Source organism: Dryobates pubescens, chromosome 1 (genome assembly GCF_014839835.1).
Source record: "Dryobates pubescens isolate bDryPub1 chromosome 1, bDryPub1.pri, whole genome shotgun sequence".
In the NCBI taxonomy this organism is placed as follows: Eukaryota; Metazoa; Chordata; class Aves; order Piciformes; family Picidae; genus Dryobates; species Dryobates pubescens.
In genome coordinates, this window is record NC_071612.1 from 61,565,004 (window position 1) to 61,588,141 (window position 23,138).

At 43.9% G+C, this 23,138-nt stretch overlaps 1 protein-coding gene across 1 annotated transcript in view; it reads right to left on the minus strand.

The window, feature by feature from the left end:
* Positions 1-16,877, minus strand: part of IPPK (inositol-pentakisphosphate 2-kinase) — a 33,160-nt gene extending 16,283 nt beyond the window's left edge. The window contains exons 1-2 of the mRNA XM_054166753.1: positions 16,760-16,877; positions 417-464 (exon numbers count right to left, since the gene is read on the minus strand). Of these exons, the coding sequence (XP_054022728.1) occupies positions 417-464; positions 16,760-16,840 (129 nt within the window). The 5' untranslated portion in view covers positions 16,841-16,877. The remainder of the gene's footprint in view (positions 1-416; positions 465-16,759) is intronic.
* Positions 16,878-23,138: the final 6,261 nt, after the last annotated feature.

Consider the following 23,138-nt stretch of genomic DNA (forward strand, 5'->3'; position numbering starts at 1 on the left):
CAGGTAGTCAACAGCAAACCTTTATCATGACACCAGTCCTGTGCTGTTCCTCTCCTGTCCCACCTAGCAAGAGGCAGTAAAACTAGCATTTCCTCCTCAGCATCCTACACTGAAGGGCAACATTAACACTTTCTCTCTTGCCACAGCTCTCTTCTCAGACAGATACTGCACATACTGCAGCCTGACAACCTGTCCCACACAAAGAGCTTGGTATCAGCAGTCACAGAATCTTAGTTACATAAGAGGACATCAAATTTCCTCCTGTTGCCAAAACTCCTGAAACACAGGCACGTTTCAAAACCTGCTCTTATTCTTACCCCTGTCAGTCACAGCTCTTTCCTGGGTTTCCTGTTTCTCCTCAGACTGGTTATTAGCTTACCTGGGGGCTTTTAGCAACAGCACATGTGGAATCTTACCTTGTTCTGGTTTGGGGGGGACTTCAAAAACCGCAGCACCACGCAGCGCTGGAGAAAGATAAGAAAGAAAGTGGTTTAATTAGCATTAAAGTACTAAGAACAGCACTAAGCATTAAGAACAGCACTATTGTCTGATTGCCCAATCTACCTCATCTGAGAAATTAAGAACAAAAAAGAAAACCAAGCCTCTTAGATGGTCATTTCACTCAGCTTGAAATCAAATACATCAGTGTCTGTTCCCAGGCTGACCATCACTGTAGCTTGGCAGCCACTCTGCACTCCCAGTCACCCAGCGTAACAGGGGACATACTGCCTCAGCTGATAGCACTGCTCTGAAAACCTGTTAGAACACTGTCAAATACACACAGGAAAACACCCTGTCATCTTCACACCTGTCTCAGGGGGTTGGGAGGGTGGGGAAAGAAAGATGCACTCCGTTAACATCTGCTTACAGTATCAGCACAACACTACAAAGACACTTGTCAGTTACCAGCAGCAGCTACACAGCTCTGCTTATAAGCACTAAGACCTCTGAACTTCCAAAACATGTTACAGGGGGACAAACACAGCAGGTTTGGGTCGAGGAAATCCCAGGCACAAATCCAGGCTGGGCAGTGACTGGCTTGAAAGCAGCCCAGAGGAGAGGGACTTGGGGGTGCTGGTGGACGAGAAGCTCAACAGGAGCTCTCAGTGTGCACTTGCAGCCCGGAAAGCAAATCAGATCCTGGCCAGCAGGTCAAGGGAGGTGATTCTCCCCCTCTGCTCAGCTCTGCTGAGACCCCACCTGGAGTACTGCCTCCAGTTCTGGAGCCCCTATTACAAGAGGGATCTGGAGGTGCTGGAAGGTGTCCAGAGAAGGGCCACAAGGATAAGCAGAGGGCTGGAGCTCCTCTCCCATGAGGACAGACTGAAGGAGTTGGGGCTGTTCAGTCTGAAGAAGAGAAGGCTCTGAGGTGACCTAATTGTGGCCTTCCAGTATCTGAAGGGGGCTACAAGAAGGCTGGGGAGGGACTGCTCAGGATCTCAGGTAGTGACAGGACTAGGGGGAATGGAATGAAGCTGGAGGAGGGGAGATTCAGACTGGATGTGAGAAGGAAGTTCTTCACCATGAGAGTGGTGAAGCCCTGGCATGGGTTGTCCAGGGAGGTGGTTGGGGCCCCGTCCCTGGAGGTGTTTAAGCCCAGGCTGGATGAGGCTCTGGCCAGCCTGATCTCTAGTGTGCCCATGGCAGGGGGGTTGGAACTAGATGATCCTTGTGGTCCCTTCCAACCCTGACCGATTCTATGATTGTAAGACCACTAATTGTTGTCCTGTTTACAATTTCTATCCAATTCTGTAACAATTCAGCCACCTTCATATTTTCACAGTACATGAATTTCTAAAACTAAAGCTGAGGATGTTTTGAGAGTTCAGATGAAAGTATTTTGTGGTTGTTGTAAATTAGGTCTTCCTCCTTCAGCCTATCAAGAGAGCTTCTTCCCTCACAGAAGTCACCTGAAATAGCCTTCTCTCAAGAAAATCTGCCCAAAATTAACCAGCACCCTTGATAAATGGACTTTTTATAATTTTATTTGGTTTTTTAATTAAAAAAAAAAAAAGCAGCCATGGTGTTAAGGAACCTGCAGCCTTACCTGGCACCAGGCAGCTCAAAGCCCTGCCTCAGATTAGTCAGTCTGAATATCTGATCCTCAAGATACTCTCACTGAGGTACTTCAGCCTATTCAGGCAAGATATGGATAAAAAACATTGGGCACCACAGTGGGCAAACAGCTCTTTTCTGGAATTACCTCTTAGTCACTCACCATCTCCATTTGGCCCTTTCCTAGACACACCAGAAACAATTCCATTGTACTTAACAGCACTAACAAAACAACACTAATACTCAGGCTGCCTGACAAAGATAAAGCAGATAAAATGGCAGAGTTAGCTTCGATTCCATGAATCTAAAGTGTTTTTCCCCTTCCAAATTGCTGGCCATTAAAAAAACTTCCCATAGCATTGACAGCACCAGCAACATTCTGTACTTCAGGGCTGAAAGCTGTCTCTGGACAGTGCTGAGTGGGAGAAAGCTGCAGTTATCTTTAATTGCAAGAGAAAAGCAGGAGGAGAAAAGCAAAACATACCAGTGTGTAATCCAAAATGCCGACAAAACAAGCCTGGAATTCAGACATTGCCACTGAAATAGCTAAAAAAAGCCAATGTAGGTCTCAGTCCCCCCACACCTGGGACATGCTCTCATGTAAAACACTTCCCTCCATTTTGACTCAAGATCCAAAGAGCCCAAGCATCACAACAACAAAGCTGATAAACTGCACACTAATTCCAGTCATGCGGACTGAGGGGAGTGTGGGTGACACTTGCTCTTTTTCTCCAGTTATGCCCACATGTGGCTAACAGTTTAGACCTAGTGAGCCTGCACACAGTGCATACACCGTGGGATTTTTACAGTGTGCAATTGTTTGGATCCCCAGCTTTAAACATTCATGAGGAAGAGGATCAGTGACAGAGTGATCTGATCATCACCTCTAATCAGTTCAGAAACCTGATTCTGTAGTATGTCAGGGATGTTGGAGATACTCATCTGTTCATCAGTTCCCAGTCACCAAGCTGCCAACCACTGCTCTGGCAAATCCCTACATTATTTGTTCATTACCAAATTGTGTCTCAAGATGACTCAGGAAAGAGAAGCCTGGAGAAAAGAAGGGTCCAGGGAGACCTTACAGTGGCCTTTCAATATTTGAAGGAGACCTACAGGAAGGCTGGGGAGGGGCTGTTTAGAAGGGCTTGTAGCAATAGGACAAAGGGCAATGGTTTTAAACTAGAGAAAGGCAGATTTAGATTAGACATTAGGAGGAAGTTCTTCACAGTGAGTGTGGTGAAATAATGGAACAGGTTGCCCAGAGATGTGGTGGAGGCCCCATCCCTAGAGACATTCAAACCTGGGGGGTCCTGAGCAACTTGATCTAGTTTATGTCCCTGCTCACTGCAGGGGGTGAGATATATGACCTAAGGTCCCTTCCAATCTGATGCATTCTATGCTTCTAAGAAGCAGGCTGGGAGAAAATGACCAAAATGATGTCTGACAAAAGAAGAACACATTGTTTGGCTCACAATGGCAAAAGGAAACTGCAAAGTTCAAACAACTTCTCAGTCACAGATACACTGCAACTAGTTGGCCCACAACAGTGCCTTTGTGAAGCTATCAGATGGTCAGAGTAAACGCCACACAAAAACCCCCCAAACTTTTTCCAGGGGGAAGTTTTCAGCTAGGTGCAATCCAAGACACCTTCACACAAATACACTGCCACAGTACAAAGATTAAGCCATTAGGTGTCAAACATGCCAACTGCTTCAGAACCACTGCCACTGCAAATATTGGCCCACATTGTTCACACTATTGCATTACTGAATCACTTGACCGAGAAGGCCAATGCCATTCTGGGCTGTATTAGAAGGGGTGTGGTTAGTAGGTCGAGAGAGGTTCTACTCCCCCTCTACTCTGCCCTGGTGAGGCTGCATCTGGAGTATCATGTCCAGTTATGGGCCCCTCAGTTCAGGAAGGACCGCAGGGAACTGCTTTAAAGAGTCCAGCGCAGAGCCACAAAGATCTTCCTTATGAGGAGAGACTGAGGGAGCTGGGGCTCTTCAGCTTGGACAGAAGGAGAGTGAAGGGTGACCTCATTCATGTTTACAAATATGTAAAGGATGAATGCCAAGAGGATGGAGCCAGGCTCTGCTCAGTGATGCCCAGTGACAGGACAAGGGGCAGTGGGTGGAAGTGGAGGCATAGGAAGCTCAGTGGAAACATGAGGAAGTTTTTTTACTGCGAGGGTGACAGAGCACTGGAACAGGCTGCCCAGGGGGGTTGTGGAGTCTCCCTCTCTGGAGATACTCCAGACCCACCTGGGTGTGATCCTGCTCTGGCAGGGAGGTTGGATTGGATGATCTTTTGAGGTCCCTTCCAGCCCCTAACGTTTTGTGATTATCTACTTGGAAAACTGTCATTGTTGTTGCCATGAGGGTTTTTGTCAGTTACCTCAAATGCCTTATATTTGTTTATATTTACAGATTGAACATGGAAGCTGTAGCATGTTTATCCTCAGCACTCTGAAATCAGGATAGATCAGCTGCATCCCGAATTTCATTCTCCACATGCACCTCTATAAGCCCTTCCACTGCTTAACACCACTTCCATTGGTGCACTATTACCATCAAGGTGTTCAGCTCACTGGACAAGCGTCCCATGCAGAGCAAAAAAAGAAACCATGCATGGAGGGACAGGCAAGTGTAACACATGGAGCATTAAGAGGTTTCACATCTTTTGAAGCAAGTTGAGCTAGAAAAACAGGGAATTCAAAGGAAAAAATCTGTCTACATTTTCTTTAAATCCTGCAGCCCTTTCCCTCCAAGTATGTTCTGTACCCAGATGGTGACAAAGACCAAGAAACAAATGGTACAGAAAGCCACCAGAATATCAAATATGACTGCTCTTACTCTCCAGGCAAAGGACAACAGATAACAATAAAGGTTCTTATTGCCCAGGACCATCCTAGGGGCTAAGACAAAAGACATTTCCAATTGTTATGGAAAACTCAAAACAAACAATAGCAACAGGGATACCAAACCTTGTGTCTCCCAAAACACATTCACAGTCGCTTGGCTTCTGGGATGATGTAATCAGTAGCCTATGTTCTGGAGGAGCACTCTCTCATGCCACAGCATTTTGAGGCTCCAGCCTTAAGCTTATGGTCCCACCAAGAAAGGCAAACACATCTTTAGCACCCTATCATGAAACAATTGTTTGGATTAAATCATAACTCAAAGGTAATGGCTGCCAACAAGGAGACAAAAAGCTGTGGGAGGTGATGTGAAAATGTAAAACAAACACACCCTCTTGTCCTAAAGTATCTTGGGAAAAAATAGTTTGCTGGTCTCAGGCACCCAGGAAGGTTCTCTGCAAGAATTTCTCTTCTCCAAAGCAGTTACTACAGCTATTATTTTAACCCTACTGAGTGAAATCCAAAACCAAGCGTTGGTAGCCAGGCCAAAACATGACTGGCACCAGTGCTGGTACTTTGGATTAGACAGTAGCATTATGAGACCAGGATAAAAGCTTGAGTTTATTGCTTTACAGCTCGGTGGTTGATACTTTGCATTTTCCAATAATGTCTTCTAAACTCCACTGTCACCAGATTACGCTCTCATGATTACCTCCTGAGCCAGAGAGCCTGCACAAGTTCAGCACAACTGGGGCAAATGGATATTCCCCTTCAGAGAAAAACCTGGTTTGCATTACAGAGGTCTTTTTCAAATTTCTCTCTCTTGCTACATTATTAACAAAATCTGTAAGAGCTGCCAGTGAAAGGAAAGAGGAAAACTTGTCCAAAACCAAACTGAAATGCTACTAACATTGCTTAGAAGTACAGAAAGGTGTGCATTTTCCTTCCGCTGTTACCACCGCGGCTGACAGGGGTTTAAAATAAGCTTCTGTAGGAAACTGTGAAGAATTAGCCTGACCAAAACACAAAGCCTGGGAAACATCACTTCAGCTTCTGCTTTTCCAAATAAGCAGGCTCACGTCACTGGTTATTACTCTCTCGTTACTCTAAGCAGCATGTGTTAACTGCTTTTGTCTAGAGGCAAAGCCTTGCTCTAACAGCTAGCTGTACAACTGTCCAGTGCATTAGAAGAGATTCTCATCTAGTTGGTTACCAACTTGTGCTCTCCTATGCAAGATCTGCTGGTAGAAACCAAGGTACTTTGGGAAGCAACTTCAAGTACCAAAAGGAAATCCACTCCTTTGCCCACACCCATCATCTCCCTCATTCCACAAAGTGTCACAAACTGTGGGATCTAAAAACTCCACCAGGACTTTTATAAGCACAATACACCGTTTTACATCACACTATACAAGCAGAACAAGAAACTCCACCCTTGTTTTAAAGTTGTCCCTATAAAAGTCATGAGCTATCAATGATAAACACAGGGGGAAACCACTCTGACTGGTAACATACAATTAATAATAATTATAACATTCCCTACAATTATGACTATACTATCTGTTGCAGTCAATTACACACACCACCACCAACTACTGCTTAAGAAGATGATGAGATGAAGTTGACTATGTTTAGAGAGAATGGTGCCCCTAAAGGCTTTTGAATTTCTTTATAACAGTAAAATCTGGTTGTTTAATTCATTCTCTTTTTGCTGAGCCTGAAGAGCTGTCATGAACTTACCAACTCACCAGGTATGCCAAACCTTCTATTAGCACCACTGCAGTTATTCAACAACCTAATCATTGTGGATTTCTGACAGCATACAGCAATGACACCTGCAGAAGGTGCATTCTATCTAAATTTCAGTCAAGGGGAAGGAGGAAGTTAAATTACACTGAACTGCTACTTGAGCCCCGTTCAACACAGTGATATGCAAATACTAATTAACAACAGTTTCAGTGGTACTAAATGTGAACTACGGAACTCTTTTGCTGACATTAAGCTATTTCTGTGGCCTATGTCAATAAAAATAATATTCTGACATTGTTTATCCAAAATTTACATTCCACAACCCCTTCAATTCCTGCTGTAGGTTGAGGGATTTAAAGAGAAGACAGAGACCCTCACCATGAAGGTGGTGAGACACTGAACATGTTGCCCAGGGAGGTGGTAGAAGCCCCATCCCTCGAGGCTTTTACAGCCAGGCTGGATGTGGTTCTGAGCAACCTGATCTAGTGTGAGGTGTCCTTGCCCATGGCAGGGGGGTGTCGGGACTAGATGATCCTTGAGGTCCCTTCCAAGCCTGACAATTCTATGATTTTCTATTCAGAAAATGCAGTTTCTGGGAGGAAGGCAAATGGAGAGATGTCATCTTCACATCTCTGAAAAGACCACTGTGCAGAGGAGAGCTCCTTCTGAGAACTAACAGCACTCCATAAAACCATGCCCACCACACAGCCCAAGCGTTTCAGTCAAGGCTTACCTTTATGATACTCAACACAAGACATTTTTGAAGGTCTCCTCACCCAGGTTGTCAGTGTGCTGTGCAATGTGGAGGGATGTAGGAGATGAAAACAACCAAGCACTGGAAAACTGCAGCTTTTGAACTAAGTACACATAGCAGTATTGTATGCAAGTGATGTTTTCCAGCCTGGTTTGGTTCTGTGTAAGGTGTGCGAGCTCACACAAAACAAAGTGAGGAAAGCTACATTTCCTGCCAGTATGGAGGAAGTTTAGCAATTGCTCACCCAGAGTGCAAGGAAGCATTGACAAATCAGAACAACACTGGTTTATTTAGCCTAGGAGGTCCCTTAAAAACAACTTTTTTATTTCTTTACTTGAATAAAGAATGTCAGGCATAGCACCTGGCTCAACACCATGCAATTTGCTAACGCATTACTTGGAAGCAAACAGCACCACCACGCTTGTTTTCTTTAGCACAGAGCTCATGGCTTGCATCAGACTTCAGGTGCTCACTCCACTTTTTTCCCCGCTTGGTTATGATCTAGGTTCCCACGAGACTTAAGCACCAACTCAGGTTTCACTTTAGAGCTAAGCTTTGTGTAACAACTTTGCAGTATGCAGGCAGTCCCAATTTAATGACTGCACTAACCAGGAGCGAGAAGGAAACATTTGCCCTTCAGCTAAGCACCTAATCACAGTACCAGAAATGATATCAAGTGATACACCGACCAGTACTAGGTGGAAACACATACCAGAGAGAGGATAGAATGAATTAACCTATTGATGCCTGGCCCATAGCACACATTACTGCACTCTGTGTTAATGCAGTAGATGTGTCTGACATCTGTTGAAAACAAGCTAGGAACAATCTGGTCCTTAACATTTAGCAGGGTATCAAATACCTCATCCATCTGTCAAACAGGTGAGAGATAACAACAGGAACACAAAAACATGTGCTAAGCTTCCTTCCTTTAACCTGCTCTAACCCTCCACCTACCAGCCACAAACACTTTCTTTCATTGAGCTGCACAGCCAGCTGCTGCTACATTGAGGAAATAAGGCACATCAGAAAAATATTAATAGGGAGGGGAAGGGAGGTGATATACAGTTCAAACAGTAATGGAGATTAGAAGGAAGTTAAGTAATAAAATGAAGAACAACCTAATGATTCCAAGCATCCTGAACAACTCAGCTAGAAGAAGCCTGAGCAAGTCTTGGGCAACTGTTCAGTTGAACACAGTGTCTGCTCCTTCCCAAGCAAAGCCAGGAGGGCAGAACACAGCTATTCCATATCTCAGAAGCAACACACTGAGGCAAAGAAAACACTGAAAGATTGGGAAGGAGGAAATAAAGGCGTGACTAAACCAGGATATTAGACCAACCACTCCTATACGGCTTATGGGTCGGCCAAGTTACTTTCAGTAATGAACCCACTAGGGCCGTCCAGAGGGAAGATCCACGTGCAGCATGGAAAAGGCAAAGCACAGTCTTATGAAATCCACCCTCAGTGCACTTAGCAAACACTTGCAATAGACAAGAAAAATGCTTTTTAGATAACAACTTGATAAACTGCAAAAAGAAATTCATTCAGTTTGAGCTAGCACAGACCCCAAATGGAGGGGGGGGTGGAATTAAAGTCAAGGCTGTCTTTACTCAAGGCTAACTAGCCTCCTGAGCTTGTCTGCAATGCTTGGACTCATTTTGCATGTTCACTGTGTATAGTCTTCAGTAGTCTCAAAAGTCACTCAACAAAAACAAAAAAAAAAAAGGAAAGCAAAAATAAACAGAGAGTTGAATTTCCAAAGAGTCTCCAGCAGACAAGTGTGTTCCAACACTCCACCATCAGCAAATTAAAAAGACACCTCTGAAAAGAAGTATTTTTGGAGAAGAGTGGTGGTGCTGCTGCTAGCTAAAGCATCACTGTCACATCAGAGTATTACACCTAAGGTTCAGTGTTTCTGTCTCCCAGTTCCTGCTACACACACACACTGTATTTCACACAATCACAGAATGTTAGGGGCTGGAAGGGACCTCCAAAGATCATCCAGGTCACCCCCCTGCCAGAGCAGGATCACCTAGAGCAGATCACACATCCAGGCAGGTCTTGGAGGGAGACTCCACAACCCCTCTGGGTAGCCTGTTCCAGTGTTCTGTCACCCTCACAGTGAACAGATTTTTCCTCATGTTTCCATGGAACTTCCTATGCCTCAAACTCCCACCCGCTGTCCCTTCTCCTGTCATTGGGCATCACCCAGCAGAGCCTGGCTCCATCCTCTTGGCGCTCACACTTTACAAATTTATAAACATTAATGATGTCACCTCTCAGTCTCCTCCTCTCCAAGTTGAAGAGCCCCAGCTCCTTCAGTCTCTCCTCATAAGGAAGATGTTCCACTCCCTTAATCATTTTCATGGCTCTGTGCTGGACTCTCTCTAGTAGCTCCCTGACCCTCTTGAACTGAGGGGCTGAGAAATGGATGTTTCCCCATCTACATCTACAGAACTTAAACTACTAACACAATTAGAAAAGTTGTAATTGTGGCCTTTCAGCTCTCTCTCCTCTCTACATGCAGCCCTGCTACCTTCCCTTCCACTTTATGGAAGGTACTAAACTGCACTGCATTCACAGCACCCTTTCAAATCTGGTAATGGCACAGAAAAGGAAATTCAACTACACTAGTGCAATAAGGAATTCCTGTCACAACATGGAATTAAAATCCTGTATAGGTGTTGATTCAAGCTGTTGACTTTTTTGGGCAGCACAAAAAAAAAACACACCTTTGCACAGAACTAATCCCCAGAACTGGAAGTGCTTCCAACTTCTAGCTCTTTGTTTGTAGTAAAGGCTTTGTAGGTTGTACCCAGGTAGAGTTAGTCTAATTAGTTAAGACATCTACAGTCACAGTTTTGCCAATTTAGCCAAAGAACCATACACAACCAAATACAAAGCCCTCTGCCTTTGTTTTAAGTGACCACAGATGGGTATTTTACTGGCAGTCAACACAAGGAAACATACAATTTCATACAGGTGACACAAAGGGTCCCAAATTTCCAACTCAAACCGGTGATTGTCTCTTGTTCCTAAAAATTCAATTGCTGTTTACAGCGAGGCAGACATCTCTTCCTTTCTTTTTTCCACTGATGACACACCCTGACTGCATGCTTAGCTTTTCAACTGGGTTTTAGAGCTGCTTGCTTCAGGAAATTTGGGCAGAAACTCCTCTACTTGCTTACCACTACTAAATAGACAGGTTTTTATATATATAACAAAAGCAACTACAACTAGGAAAGAAGGAACAAAGCAATAGATAATATTTAATCATGTGACATTTTGTCATCAGTCTGTTTTTTCTTGGCCTTTTTCTAAGCAGGGAAAGGATGTGCAGGTGCAAGGGTTTGCTAGACAATGTTTAGAGAAGCATCCCACTGGAGAAACCAGGTCAAAGAAATGCCCTACGATCTGAGCAGGGGACACAACATTATATATATATATATATATATGTGTGTGTTTTAATAGCCCTTAATGCCCATTAAATCAGATTCTGGAATCTTGGTTCAACTTGCTCATATGTAAGTTTTGCTTTCTCCAATAAATTCTACAGACCTGGATGCAAACCTCCTCCTTGTATTACATCACATAGCCATGGTGGCTCTTAGATATATCCAGAGTATGATATCCATTAGAAATAAGAAATATCATCAGTTTGGAATTAAATAGAAGAATCTCCTCAGGGGTACAAAAATGTTACCAAAACAATGCCTTTGCCTTTCAAAATAAAATTCAAGAAACACAAGTTTCACTTTACCTGTTCTGTCATTTCCTACTGTAACAGAACCAAGACACCCAAACCTGGCCATGTTTTAAATCAGGGTGATATTCAGAGATATTCAATAAGCTCTTGGATTTATACTCACAATGAACAGCAACTGCTTTTCCAGTATTTTTCTCCTACCTGAAGACTCTCCAATACAGGAATTAGCAGCCTGTTCTGTATTTCCTTGAGTTCAAGACATTAATAGATAATATTTATGCAACAGTGAATTAATAAGGGAAAAGAACCAAACAGAAGTGCACAGAATATCCTCTACAGTCAGAGATCTGGACAATTTCTCAGGAATGACTTGGAAGTTCTGGGGGCAATGCTTTAACTCATACTGATTTTGAGAGAGCAAAACAAATGCAGCCAACTCCACATTAAAACAAAACAATGGAAGAAGAAACAGGACACACAGGTTTTTTAACTTGTACAAAATCACACCATCAGAAAAAGTGTCTTAAGAAGATTCTCTCAACAAAACAACAATTAACAATCAGCATCACTCCCTTTCTGCCAAACAAGGCCAGATAGGAAAGCTGCAGGTAGGTAGCAATTCTGACCACAGGCTTTTTCCCTCTGTCAGCAAAGGCCTCAACATACAACATTGTTAATGGTCCTCTCTCAAAGTAAGTTTATTGTGACAAACTTTTCCAGGACCAAAAAAAAAAACCCCACCTGTCATTATTCTCAAAAACAAAACAACCACCCGAAAACTATTTCCTGCTGCAAAAGCACCATCAGGGAAAATTACCTAGCCTGATTCAACACACAACACTCCCTGGCAAGTACAGAGATTTTATTTCAAATAAACAAAGCCAAATCCATCTCCCCCACACGCAGAAAGCCAAGACTCTGGTTAAAATCCAAGATCCCCGCTCTCTCCTAGCAACCTGTGCTCTCTCCAGTCCCCTGCAAAGTCATTACAAGGCCCAGCAAGGATGGCTGCAAAAGCAGCACTCTGGTATCTTCCATTTTCACCCACATGTCCCAGAGGAAAGGAAAACAAAAAAGTGGCCTAGAGGAGAGACAGGAGAGACACTTACTGCAGACACCAACATCAGGATTCTTCTGCAAGTCTGACTCCTTGACTTGAGCCCCTCACCCAGTCTCCTTAGCTCTGCTTCATCTACCTTCTCCATCTACCCTCCCTCCCTTTTTCTCTCTCACACACTTACATATGCTCTGGAGATGATTTACACAGTTACTAATTAAGTCCCATACCAAGACCCAAGGATGTGTGTTAAGGCTGCATATGCTCCCAGGCAAAAGTAGGTTATTACAAATAATCAAGGCATCTGAAGATAGGAAATTCTGCAAGCACACACCAAGGTTCCTCTGCACCATCTCACTAACTATAAAAAAACAAACTGGGAAAAAAAAAAATCATCCTCTTTTCTTCTACCACCTCCCAGTAGTCACCCTGAAACACAAATTTCACAATCAGACACACTGGGGTTGCACTCAGTGATCTCTGGAGGTCCCTTCTGTGACATTTTAAGATGAAGCATTTGGCTACCATAATATCCCAACACACAAAATCCAAACATGAGTGCAAATCAACTGCAGTGATGCACAGAAAGACTGTAAACATTTTATCTTATAAAGGAAAAAAAAAATGGAGATTGCAAGTGCATGTTTCCACAGTGAAAGGAAATGCAAGTCATTATTTCTAGAGTTGCTTACATTGCTTTCTACAAACACCTCCCCAAGCCTTTTGAAATGAAATGTTAGGTGTCTCTATAAAAGCAAACAACTGATTAAAACACAGAACTACTAATGGGGATCTCCAGCTCACTTCTTAAACAAGAGTCAACAGCTTACCACAAGATAACTGCTCTACAGCAGTTCCTCTGAACCCTCTCTACTGCTCAAGAGCAGGGAAGAGGAGTGAAAGAATGGGTTAGCCCTCTTTTTAGATCAGAAGCCAAATTTTATGTGGGAGGAGCATCACTCCAATGAAAATGCAGGCAATAAGAAGCATCCTTCCTACACGGCCTGGCTGTCCCTGGTGGTGCCAAGTTGGGGTTTTGTACAGCTGTTTCTGTAATGCAGCACTTTTATGCATCCCTGAGATAGCAACTAGGAGTAACCAGACCATCTACCATATGATGTGAAGGGTGGCCACTAAGTTATTCAAAGGGGAAAGTGAAACTCAATCATATATTCAAAACTGCAACCAATGGACAAGGATTATATGGACACCGCTGAATGAACCTGCAATTTAAGTGTGCTCACAGCAGTCCTTCTGAACACTTTAAGCACTGTCTTCAGGAATCAGCCGGGTTGCCAGTTGTGCCTCTCACTAAAATCAGGAGGCAGGAAAGCTGTCCCTGTTCCTTTTCTATACAAGCATTTCATCAGGCTGCAAGACTGTATGCACAAAGCCTTTTTGACCACAATTCAGTTTCAATTTGGATTAACTTAACCACAACTGAAATAAAACTGAGGGGAAAAGCTTCAGCAGCAGCACGGAAATTGGAACCACAATGCTGTACATCTAGAACTGCCATTCTTCACAACTAAAACTAAAAATCCAGGGAAGCAGAAATGCAAGCCTGCATTAAGCAAGCAGGCATGCGGCTCCAGAGGTAACAATGGTACCTGGAGATGCATGGCAGATGTTCCATCTGCATTCAGCAGATCACTTGCTAAATGCTGTAAAACTATCTCTGTAAGCCGAGACGTGCTGACTAGCCCGTGCCCTGCCTCAGCCCTCGCTCCTTCAGCACATGCATAAGGACAGAGCTGTGCTCGCAGTGATTGCAGCAGGGCGCTACGCAGGCTGCAGGAGCCAGGCACGCATGGGGCTCTCCTTGCTGCTGCCTTGAGCAAGATCCGTAACTTGCAAGAGGAACAAGCACACCAAGCTGTACTTTACACCACCTGCAACAAAACAGAGCATGTTCCATGGAACATCAGCCTCTGACTGTCAGACAAACCTGTGTTTGCCACCATTCAGAGGGCTGCACGTTGCCTGCACCATATGCTTATCAGCTCATGGCTAGCAGAGCTGTTGGCTGGCCATGTGACCTTTCTATGACCAAGTTTGTAATTTTGGTACTGTACTAACTCTGGATTAACAATGGATTACATTCATGTCCTAAAGGAACAGGTATAGGGAACAGAACAAACTAAAGAGATAAGCATAGTCTAAAACACATGAGAGCGCCATGAAGTGATGATGCATGCCTTGTCCCCTTACTCTTTACCAGTCCAGCCACACTCCACACAACCAAGAACAGGAGTCTCTATCCAGGCTGCCTGCTTACTCCAAACACCCAGCATGCTTGATACGTGACTTTGAACAGGACTTCAAAGAGTGGCCCAAAGGGCAAGAGTTGAAAGAAAACACCCTGGATCTTCCTTCATAAAAGGTAAAGAAGCTTGTACCCTCATCTCCAGAGGATGGAGATCATTTTTTTGTTGTTGCTTTGTTTTTGAAGATCTTCCAGAAGAAACATGGCAGAGAAGATCAGACCTACAGAAGCAGGGACAGGCTTGCTGCCCATAGTCCAAAATACCACTGCACATCAAAAAAGAGAACATGGAAAACAACAGGCATGCACACAGTTCCACCCTGACCTTTCATTATTACAAGTCTGGTACTTTTATCTGAGCATCCGCTGACGTCTCCCTTGCATCAAAGTGCTGCTCCTCCCACTAGCATTTAGACACAAAACCCAAGAACTGAAGAGATACAGAATGAAGCAAGGACAGTTAAAACGAAAAATCAGCCTTGGTGCTGCTGTTCTGTACATGCAAACCTGAGAATGACTTGTCATCAGATCACAAGAACGATGATTAATCATCTAAGTATGTCCTGTTTGTAAGAGAGACAAAGTAGCAATTAGCATCTAAACAGTATTTTACACACTTCCATTTTACAAGAGCTCACCATCAGCAGACACAAAGCTCTAAGCTGTACTGGTTCAAAGCTGCCTAGCAAGCAAAAATCATATCCATTTCACTTTCACTCTATCTTAAAGTCTTAGCATCTTATTAACAAGAGAACCAACACACTCGGCAACTATTCTGAATCTCTGGCACACTTCCTCGCTTTCCACAGCTTTAAAGATATCACAATTACATCACTAGTAATCCATTACATATCCTGACCTCAGTGACCCAGTGAGTATTGTTTTTTAAACTGCCTGTTTCACACTTAAAACGGGGATAGGAAACAAAAATCATGCACGTTCTTCTTATAGCAAAAATAATGTTTTAAAAAATATTTTCTGCAGAGAAGAAACGAGTCATGGAAGTGCCCCTCCTAAAGTCTGGAGAGCTGGAAGTCTGAAGGTTTCCAGCATTTACTCAGACTTGATATTTGTTAATATATTTCCTGCCTATCCTATCCTTATAATCCACAAAACAAAACACACACACACACAAGAATCCAATGTTTTCAAGTCATTCATTCAGGCAGTATTAATGATTCTCAGGCTGCAACTCTTTAGTGTAGATTTTTTTTCATCCACAGAAAGTCTCCATTGCAAAATTTTGGCTTTACTAGGTGTTTAGATCTATAAAGCATCAAGAGGGTTCTGCAGCAAATCCATACCGGAATTTAAACTGTAATTCAAAGAGATTTAAGGCATAACATAGCCAGAAGTACTTTCTGGGAGGGGGGGAATAAACGCCTTCAGAGGGACGCCTCTCCCAGCATATCAAGTGTATAATATACACACAAATGGGGCAAGAACGCGGTGACAGCAGTCAAGTGAACACACGCTTTTTAAGCTGACACAGAATCCGCTTTATCGGATTGAGCTTTAATTGTTACTGTTTGCCAAAACACCGATTTTTATTTTAAACTAAAACAACAAAACAAAGACAACCAAAACGTAAATTCCCCTTCATCTCCCAGAGAATAAGCGACCAGCCCAGTCTGACGGAGGTCTACGGCCAAGACAGAAACCGAAATCGGTCTCTGGAGACGCAGTTCAGCACTGCAGCAAGTGCTGGAACTCTTGCACATGAAGACAGCGAGCGACAAAAGGAAAACCGTCCCTTCCCCAGCCTTCTCTCTCCCGTCACACCCGCACGCACACGGCACCATGACAGAGACGGGAAACGCTCAGCACTTCTCCTCACGACTCCCGTTCCCAAACGACAGCTGTCCAGTCATCACCCGCTTTCCCCTCTGCTATCGCTACCGATGAACCCACGCCAGCCCCAGGGGGAGCCAGGGGAAGCGCCTGCTGAGCTCTCCCGCAGGACAGACGGACGGACACAATTTTCCCGCACGATCCCGCCCGCCGAGACCCGGGGACCGGGATGGAAAACTACTTCTGGAGAGAAAGGAGGGGCGGCGGGGGCCGGGCGGCCGCTCTCGCCGGGGGCGAGGCCCGATACCTGAAGGCAGCACACTCCTGCCGTGAGCCGCCGGGGACCCCAGCGATGCTGGCCGGCCCGCGGCCTGCCCAGACCCCGGCGCGGCCCCGGCCCCTTCCCCTTCCCCTAAGGAGCGCGCGGCGCGGGCGGCGCCCCCTCACGCGGGCCCGGCGGGCGGGGGAGGGGCGCCGGCGCACCGCCGGCCGTTACCCGCCGCGGGCTCCCCCCGCACCTGGCAGTGGGAGACGACGAGGCTCTGGTTCCCTTCCCCGTGATACTTCCATTCATTCTCATCCATCTTCTCCACTTCCATGCCCGGCCCGGCCCGCCGCCGCTGCTAGTGCTGCTGCCGCCGCGCCCCGTGGGGACGGTGCCTGCCGCCGGCCCGCCGCGCTCACGTCTCCCCCATCGCGGCTGCGCGCCGCCCCGCGCAGGAAGTCCCGCCCGCCGCCGGGAGGCGGCTCGAGCTGCCATCTTGGCACCGGGCAGCCCCGCCCGCTGCCATCATTGAGCCGGGCAAGAAGGAACGGTCGCAGGAGCTGCTGCCCATGCGACAGCCCGCGCAGCACAGGATGGCGGAGAGCTCAGTCCCGTGCCCGCCGCGCCCCGCCCCCCGCCCGGTTGCTGTAGGCCACCGAGCAGAACGGACGGGTGGAAAGCATCTTCCTCCAAAATCCACCGCCGAGCCGCAGGCAAAGTGCTTTTTGTGCGCCCCGCTGCTGGCTGCCCTGATAACGTGTTCACATACTGTCGGTGTATAAAGCGAGGCTGCACCTGCCACAGAGGTTATGCAGATGATCGAACACCGAAAAAAGGGGAGTTTTACCTTCGGGGGTCTGATTCCTGCTAAGGCTGTTCTTAAGGTTACAGACATCTCACAACCACAGAAGTGTTCAGGCTGGAACAGACCCTCAGGATCACCAAGTTCCACTGATAACCCTACTCTACAAGGTTCACCCCTACACCATATCCCCAAGCACCACATCCAAACCACCTTTAAACACATCCAGGGCTGGTGACTCAACCACCTGGGCAGCACATTCCAATGCTTGACTAGTCTTCCCATGGAAAAAAATATTCTTACTGTGCAGTCTATACCTACCCAGTCACAGCTTGAGGCCATTCCCCCTTGTTCCATCACTAATTATCAGTGAGAAAAGGCCAGCACCAGCCTCTCCACAACATCCTTTCAGGTAGTTGTAGAGAGCAATGAGGTCTTGCCTCAGCCTCCTCTTTTTTAAACTAAGCAGCCCCAGCTCCTTCAGTCGACCTTCATAAGATTTATTCTCCAGGCCCTTCACCAGCTTCGTTGCCCTCCTCTGCACTGTCTCCAGCACCTCCACATCTCTCTTGGCTTGAGGTGCCCAAAACTGAACACAATACTCGAGGTGTGGCCTCACCAAAGCTGAGTACAAGGGGACAATCACCTCCCTGCTCCTGCTGGACACAGCAAAAATATCATCAACCCTCGTGTTGGCCCTTGTACTCAGTGTGGCAGTGACATTCAGATCTTCCAAACACCTAGCACAGAGATGTTACAAGAATATGAAAATGTAACCTTCTTTTAAAATCTACTAAAATATTAACATTGTTTTCATTACCGTTATCAACAGCTCACAGTTTCACTAAGTGCTTCAACACCTACCCCTCCATATGAATATACACATAACCTGCAGCAAATAGCTATCTAAATATCCAATTTCCCTATCACAAATACACTATTAGAACCCTTAAATCCAAACAGTTTTCTCACTGGGAGTTTTGGCTAAAACCAGCAAAACTTAACCTTGAAATTACCATTTTAAAATCACGACTAGGGGCTCTCTGAAATCCCCCCATTCCATACCAGCAGCCAAAGTGACGCATCAGGAGCTAACAAACACTTGCAAGTTTCCCTCTATAATAAGCATTTGTACAACTTTTGTACAGCCAAGTTTGACTTTGTATTACAGACCTTTAAAAAAAGTCCAAGCAAGGAAAATTATGTCTTTTTATTTCTCAAGGAGAGAGAAGATGCACCTAGAAGGCTGAAAATAAGTCACTGATCCTTTTCTCGCATGTGTGGGGCTGTAATGCAAGTCATTTACAATCTAACCTCACTACAATTAATTTTTTTTAATGGAGATTAATTTTTTTTTTTCCAAAATACTGATGGATAAGCACTTAATTTTTCCTTTTTGTTTAACATTAGCCTATAGGCACCTACATGAAGAAAAAGGAAACGTAAACCCCTGCTCCTCCGTCCATTTACTAGGAGGGAAAACTATGTTTCCGTCACCTGCGTTTGCAAAGCTTCTTTATGTTGTGTAACAACAAACAGATAGATAGAACAACGAAGAATTTACCAAACTACTCTGACTTACACCAAAAGTGTTATAAAAAGTTTCACTCAGGACTGTAAGATGTTATTTATGGTACTTGCATTAAAAATTAACTGCACTTGAGAGAAATACTATGTGGACACTTATTAGGCTTACATAGAGAAATAGAAAGGGAAATAAAAATCAGTGTATTTGTCTTGCAATGGCAAAGTAAGTTGTCTGTTTTAAAACAAACTCCAACATTGATTCATTTTCTAGTCTGTCATAATTCTGAAAAATGTACATACACAGAGGTAAAAAATAAAGTAGAGCTTTTGAGTGCAAGCATAAACAAACACACTATGACCAGAGGACTTTTAACATAGTCCCTTGACATTCCATGGTGCAGAACACATTGCAAGAGTGTTCTGAAAACACATTGGTAGATCTTGGGAAGTGGAGGGACAAAAGCCTATTAATGTATTGTTTCTCTCTGCATTATCAGCTTCTAAATATTACTCAGGTATTATCTACAGTGTGCTTCAACTCAAGTATCTCAAGCTTTTGTGCCATTTATGACGCTGAAATATTGCTTAACCAGAATTCCACCGACACAGCTATGTCTTGTGGTGTAACTACAGCTTGCATAGACGTACTGAGACTGATTTTAATTAGCTACCTTGAGGACTGCTAGCACAGAGCTCAGCAACCTTTGAAACCCAGCCGTGGTTCTCAGTAAATGACCAGGTGGTGTATGATATCTTAGTGTGTAAATAGGCTCGTTCAGAACTGCAGCAGGAACATGTAAGGTAATCACACATTCAGCTCTACAGCTGCCACAATCTCCTCTCCATTTCTCTTGTTTTTGATGTGATATGGAATTAGGAGAGTAACACAGGCCTGAACATTTCTGTTTCTCTAGGTCCTGTAACTGCAGTGGGTAGCTACATTTTAAGGCACAGTTCTTGCTTCTCAGGACTCTTTCATTGTTTTAGGCCACCAAAATTGAGAAAATAGCCATCTTGTCTGTTTACATGAAGATGACAGACAATACACTCCCCAATATAAAATATCCTCCCATCCTGTTTTCCATCATCCATGTCTGTAGTTTCTGCACGTTTTTAAATAGCAGGTAAGCTATGGCACAGACTTCACTTCTTTAGTTCATTCATCCCAGCCTCCCTAGGCCATGACACCTACACAGATCATTACTCTGCCTTTCCCACCCTCAGCTCTAGACCTTTGCTCTGTGCTTTTCTGACGAATACCCTAGAGCTTTCCATGTGGGACTCACACATATGCCACCTTTTAGAACTTGTGAGTTTACCAGGGAATGAAAATTAAATGGTAAAAACAGGTCATGTACTCATTTAAAAGGGAAAATACATAATATTTTTTTTAATCAAGCAATATTTCTTGTTAATATTCTGATGGCTTTAAAAAAGTCAGTTAAATCCAGGTCTGAGGAAAAATGTAGTATTGCTTGAGACTCAAGATAAAATTGGGTGCAAATAATACAAAGGTCTTGTAAGCTTATGAAGATTTTTGTAAGAAGAGTTACATCTTAGTTGTCCAGAATCCTACAATGAAAGGCTTCTATAAAAGAGGATTTTTTTTTGTTCTTTCTGAACAGAGTTAGCACAATACAAAAAATTATGTCCTGAGATCTAGAAACATCTGCCTGGAGAAATTAGGTTTTAAAAAAAAAAAGATAATTAAAACTCAAATTCAAGGCAGTGAGTACCATAATAAATGGACACACTATGACAATGACATTGTGTAACAATAATAGCATTTTGTAGAACTGCTGCACCGTTTTCTGTTTGCAAGAGATACAATTACCATGTTAACATAAAACTGATCTTTTTATTATGCTCAGGCCACCAAAAATGGAGTATACTTCTCTAACTTATGCCTCATTAGACTTGTAAAGTTTTGCCTTTTTTCTATTATCAGACTGATACCACTGCTCCATGACTGACTTTGTTTGTTTTTCCTCAAATCACAGAATGGGACCTCCAGAGATCATGGAGTCCAACCCCCCTGCCAAAAGCAGGATCACTTAGGGTAGTCTGCACAGGAATGCACCCAGGTGGGTTTTGAAAGTCTGCAGAGAAGGAGACTGCACAACCTCCCTGGGCAGCCTGTTCCAGTACTCTGTCACCCTCACTGTAAAGAAGTTTCTCCTCATGCCCAGATGAAACCTTCTATGTTCAAGTTTGATTCCACATTTTATCTATGTGGTTTCACACACAGACTAGAACTGCAGCAAAGCTCATACTCCAGCTATCTTTTTACCATTTTAGATGGACTGAGAAACACTGAACCCAACAAAGGAAAGAAGACCTGACTAGGACTGGAGCGTGTCACTTGGTGGGTTTTAGGAAGCACATGTGGTACTTCAAACCACAGTAAAGTATTTTAGAACCTAAGCAGTCAATGGCTTCAGAAGTAGGTCTGGAAGTAGGAAGAAAGGTAACATAAGGTCAGTGAAGACAAAGCCAGGTATAAGTTCTTAACAGACAAGAGCTTGCATTTATTTACCCAGCCATCCAATCATTGCAGATGGGAATAAATAGACATTCTAACTACTAAGAGGTTTAATTGCTACATACAAAGAGGAAGTGAAGTTACAGACACCACATAGATACTGTACAGAGAATTTAGATGTAATGCCAACAAATTGCCAAGACAGAATGTGAGGAGTTTTTTAACACAAAAAATGATTAAATACTGTTTTCCATGTACAAGGCTTCTGAACCTTTATTGAGGGGAAAAAGAAAAAAGGAAAACAACATAAAACAAACAAACAAAACACAAACCATGAGAGAGTAGAGGGGCAATGCCCCCCACCCCCAAACACAACAAAACAACACACACACAAAAAAACCCAACAAACACAAAACAGGAGGGGTTAGAGGGACACAACCCCCAAAGAAAACCCAAACAAACAAACAAACCCCCACCAGACACAACAACAACCACCAACCCAACCAACCAACCAGCACCACATGGCATTGTGGTGAATTTTAGGAGGAAAATGTATGGAAAAGAAGATTTAGTTAGAAACTGTAGGATGTCTTCAGAACAGAATGCTACAGTGAATTCCTAGAAGCTTTGACAGGGTTATTAAAGCAGAATGGAACAAGACCAACCCCATCTAAGCACCTCCTTAAAGTCTGTTCTTACAGCATTTAATCCGAAGGGCAAGGAAGGAAAGATGAAGGGATAAAGAGCTTTTAGGGTTTGCCTTGTATTAACTGACATACCATCAAGTGGAAAACAAAATGCTCTTTACATTGAGCCAGGAAAGCAAACTACTGGAGCCAACTCAGCATCCTGGTCAAGAGTCACATAGAAGCAGTGGTTTTTTACTGCTTTCAGGTCAGGTTAATCTTTCTTATTGCACATACTTTGTTAATGTTACACTATTGACTCACGATCAAACATCCTCTTTCTTGCCACATTCTCACCTTCGGAGAATGCTTTATTGTCTCCTATCACAAACATACCGCAACCTTCTGTTTAGTCTGTAAACCTGTTCAATAGAGGGGAGCACATCCGAAACTTTTTTGACATAAGCCCTGTATAACCATCTTTAAACAGTGTATTAATCTGGTTTTTAGATGAACTGCCATCGTTTGGCAATGCACTTCCGTGGCCTTGAAACCTTCCCCATTAAAACCTTGAGTTCACCGAGCACAAGGTCACCAGAAGATAAATCATGAGTTGACGTAACCTGCTCACATGTTGTTTCAGCTTATACCCAGAAACACCAAACTGCCTAACAGTGTCTGAGCAACAGTTTCTCTTGTACACTTAGCTGATAAATTCAGATTTACGTTCCCTATCAAACACTTTTTTACCGACTACAGTGCTAATATTTTTGGAGTGATCTCCGTATTCAAATGGCAGCATACAAAAATCAATGCCCCACTTTGACCAGCTCTGCAGAAGAACCCAGTTTACTGGGATCATCAGCATTGAAATCAAGCAGAAACTGAATTTTCAAGAGACATTTTCTCAAATGCAAAATTTCAGATTCTCTGTCTTCTCCAGTACATATATACAGAGCTAACGCAGTTTCACCTGCAGAAAAGTTCATATAAATAAATACTGTGCTATCTCAAGAGGGTAATCTGGCTCTCCTCAGATCTGGCCAGATATTCCCATGCTCTCAGCACATTTACACTCATGTAGCACAGTACAGCAGATTATTCACCAAATGAATGGTCAGGCTTTCTCTGACAGGACATTTCCCCCCTCCTTTTCTTTAATCCCTTAGCTGACTCAGCAAACCATTGTGATAAC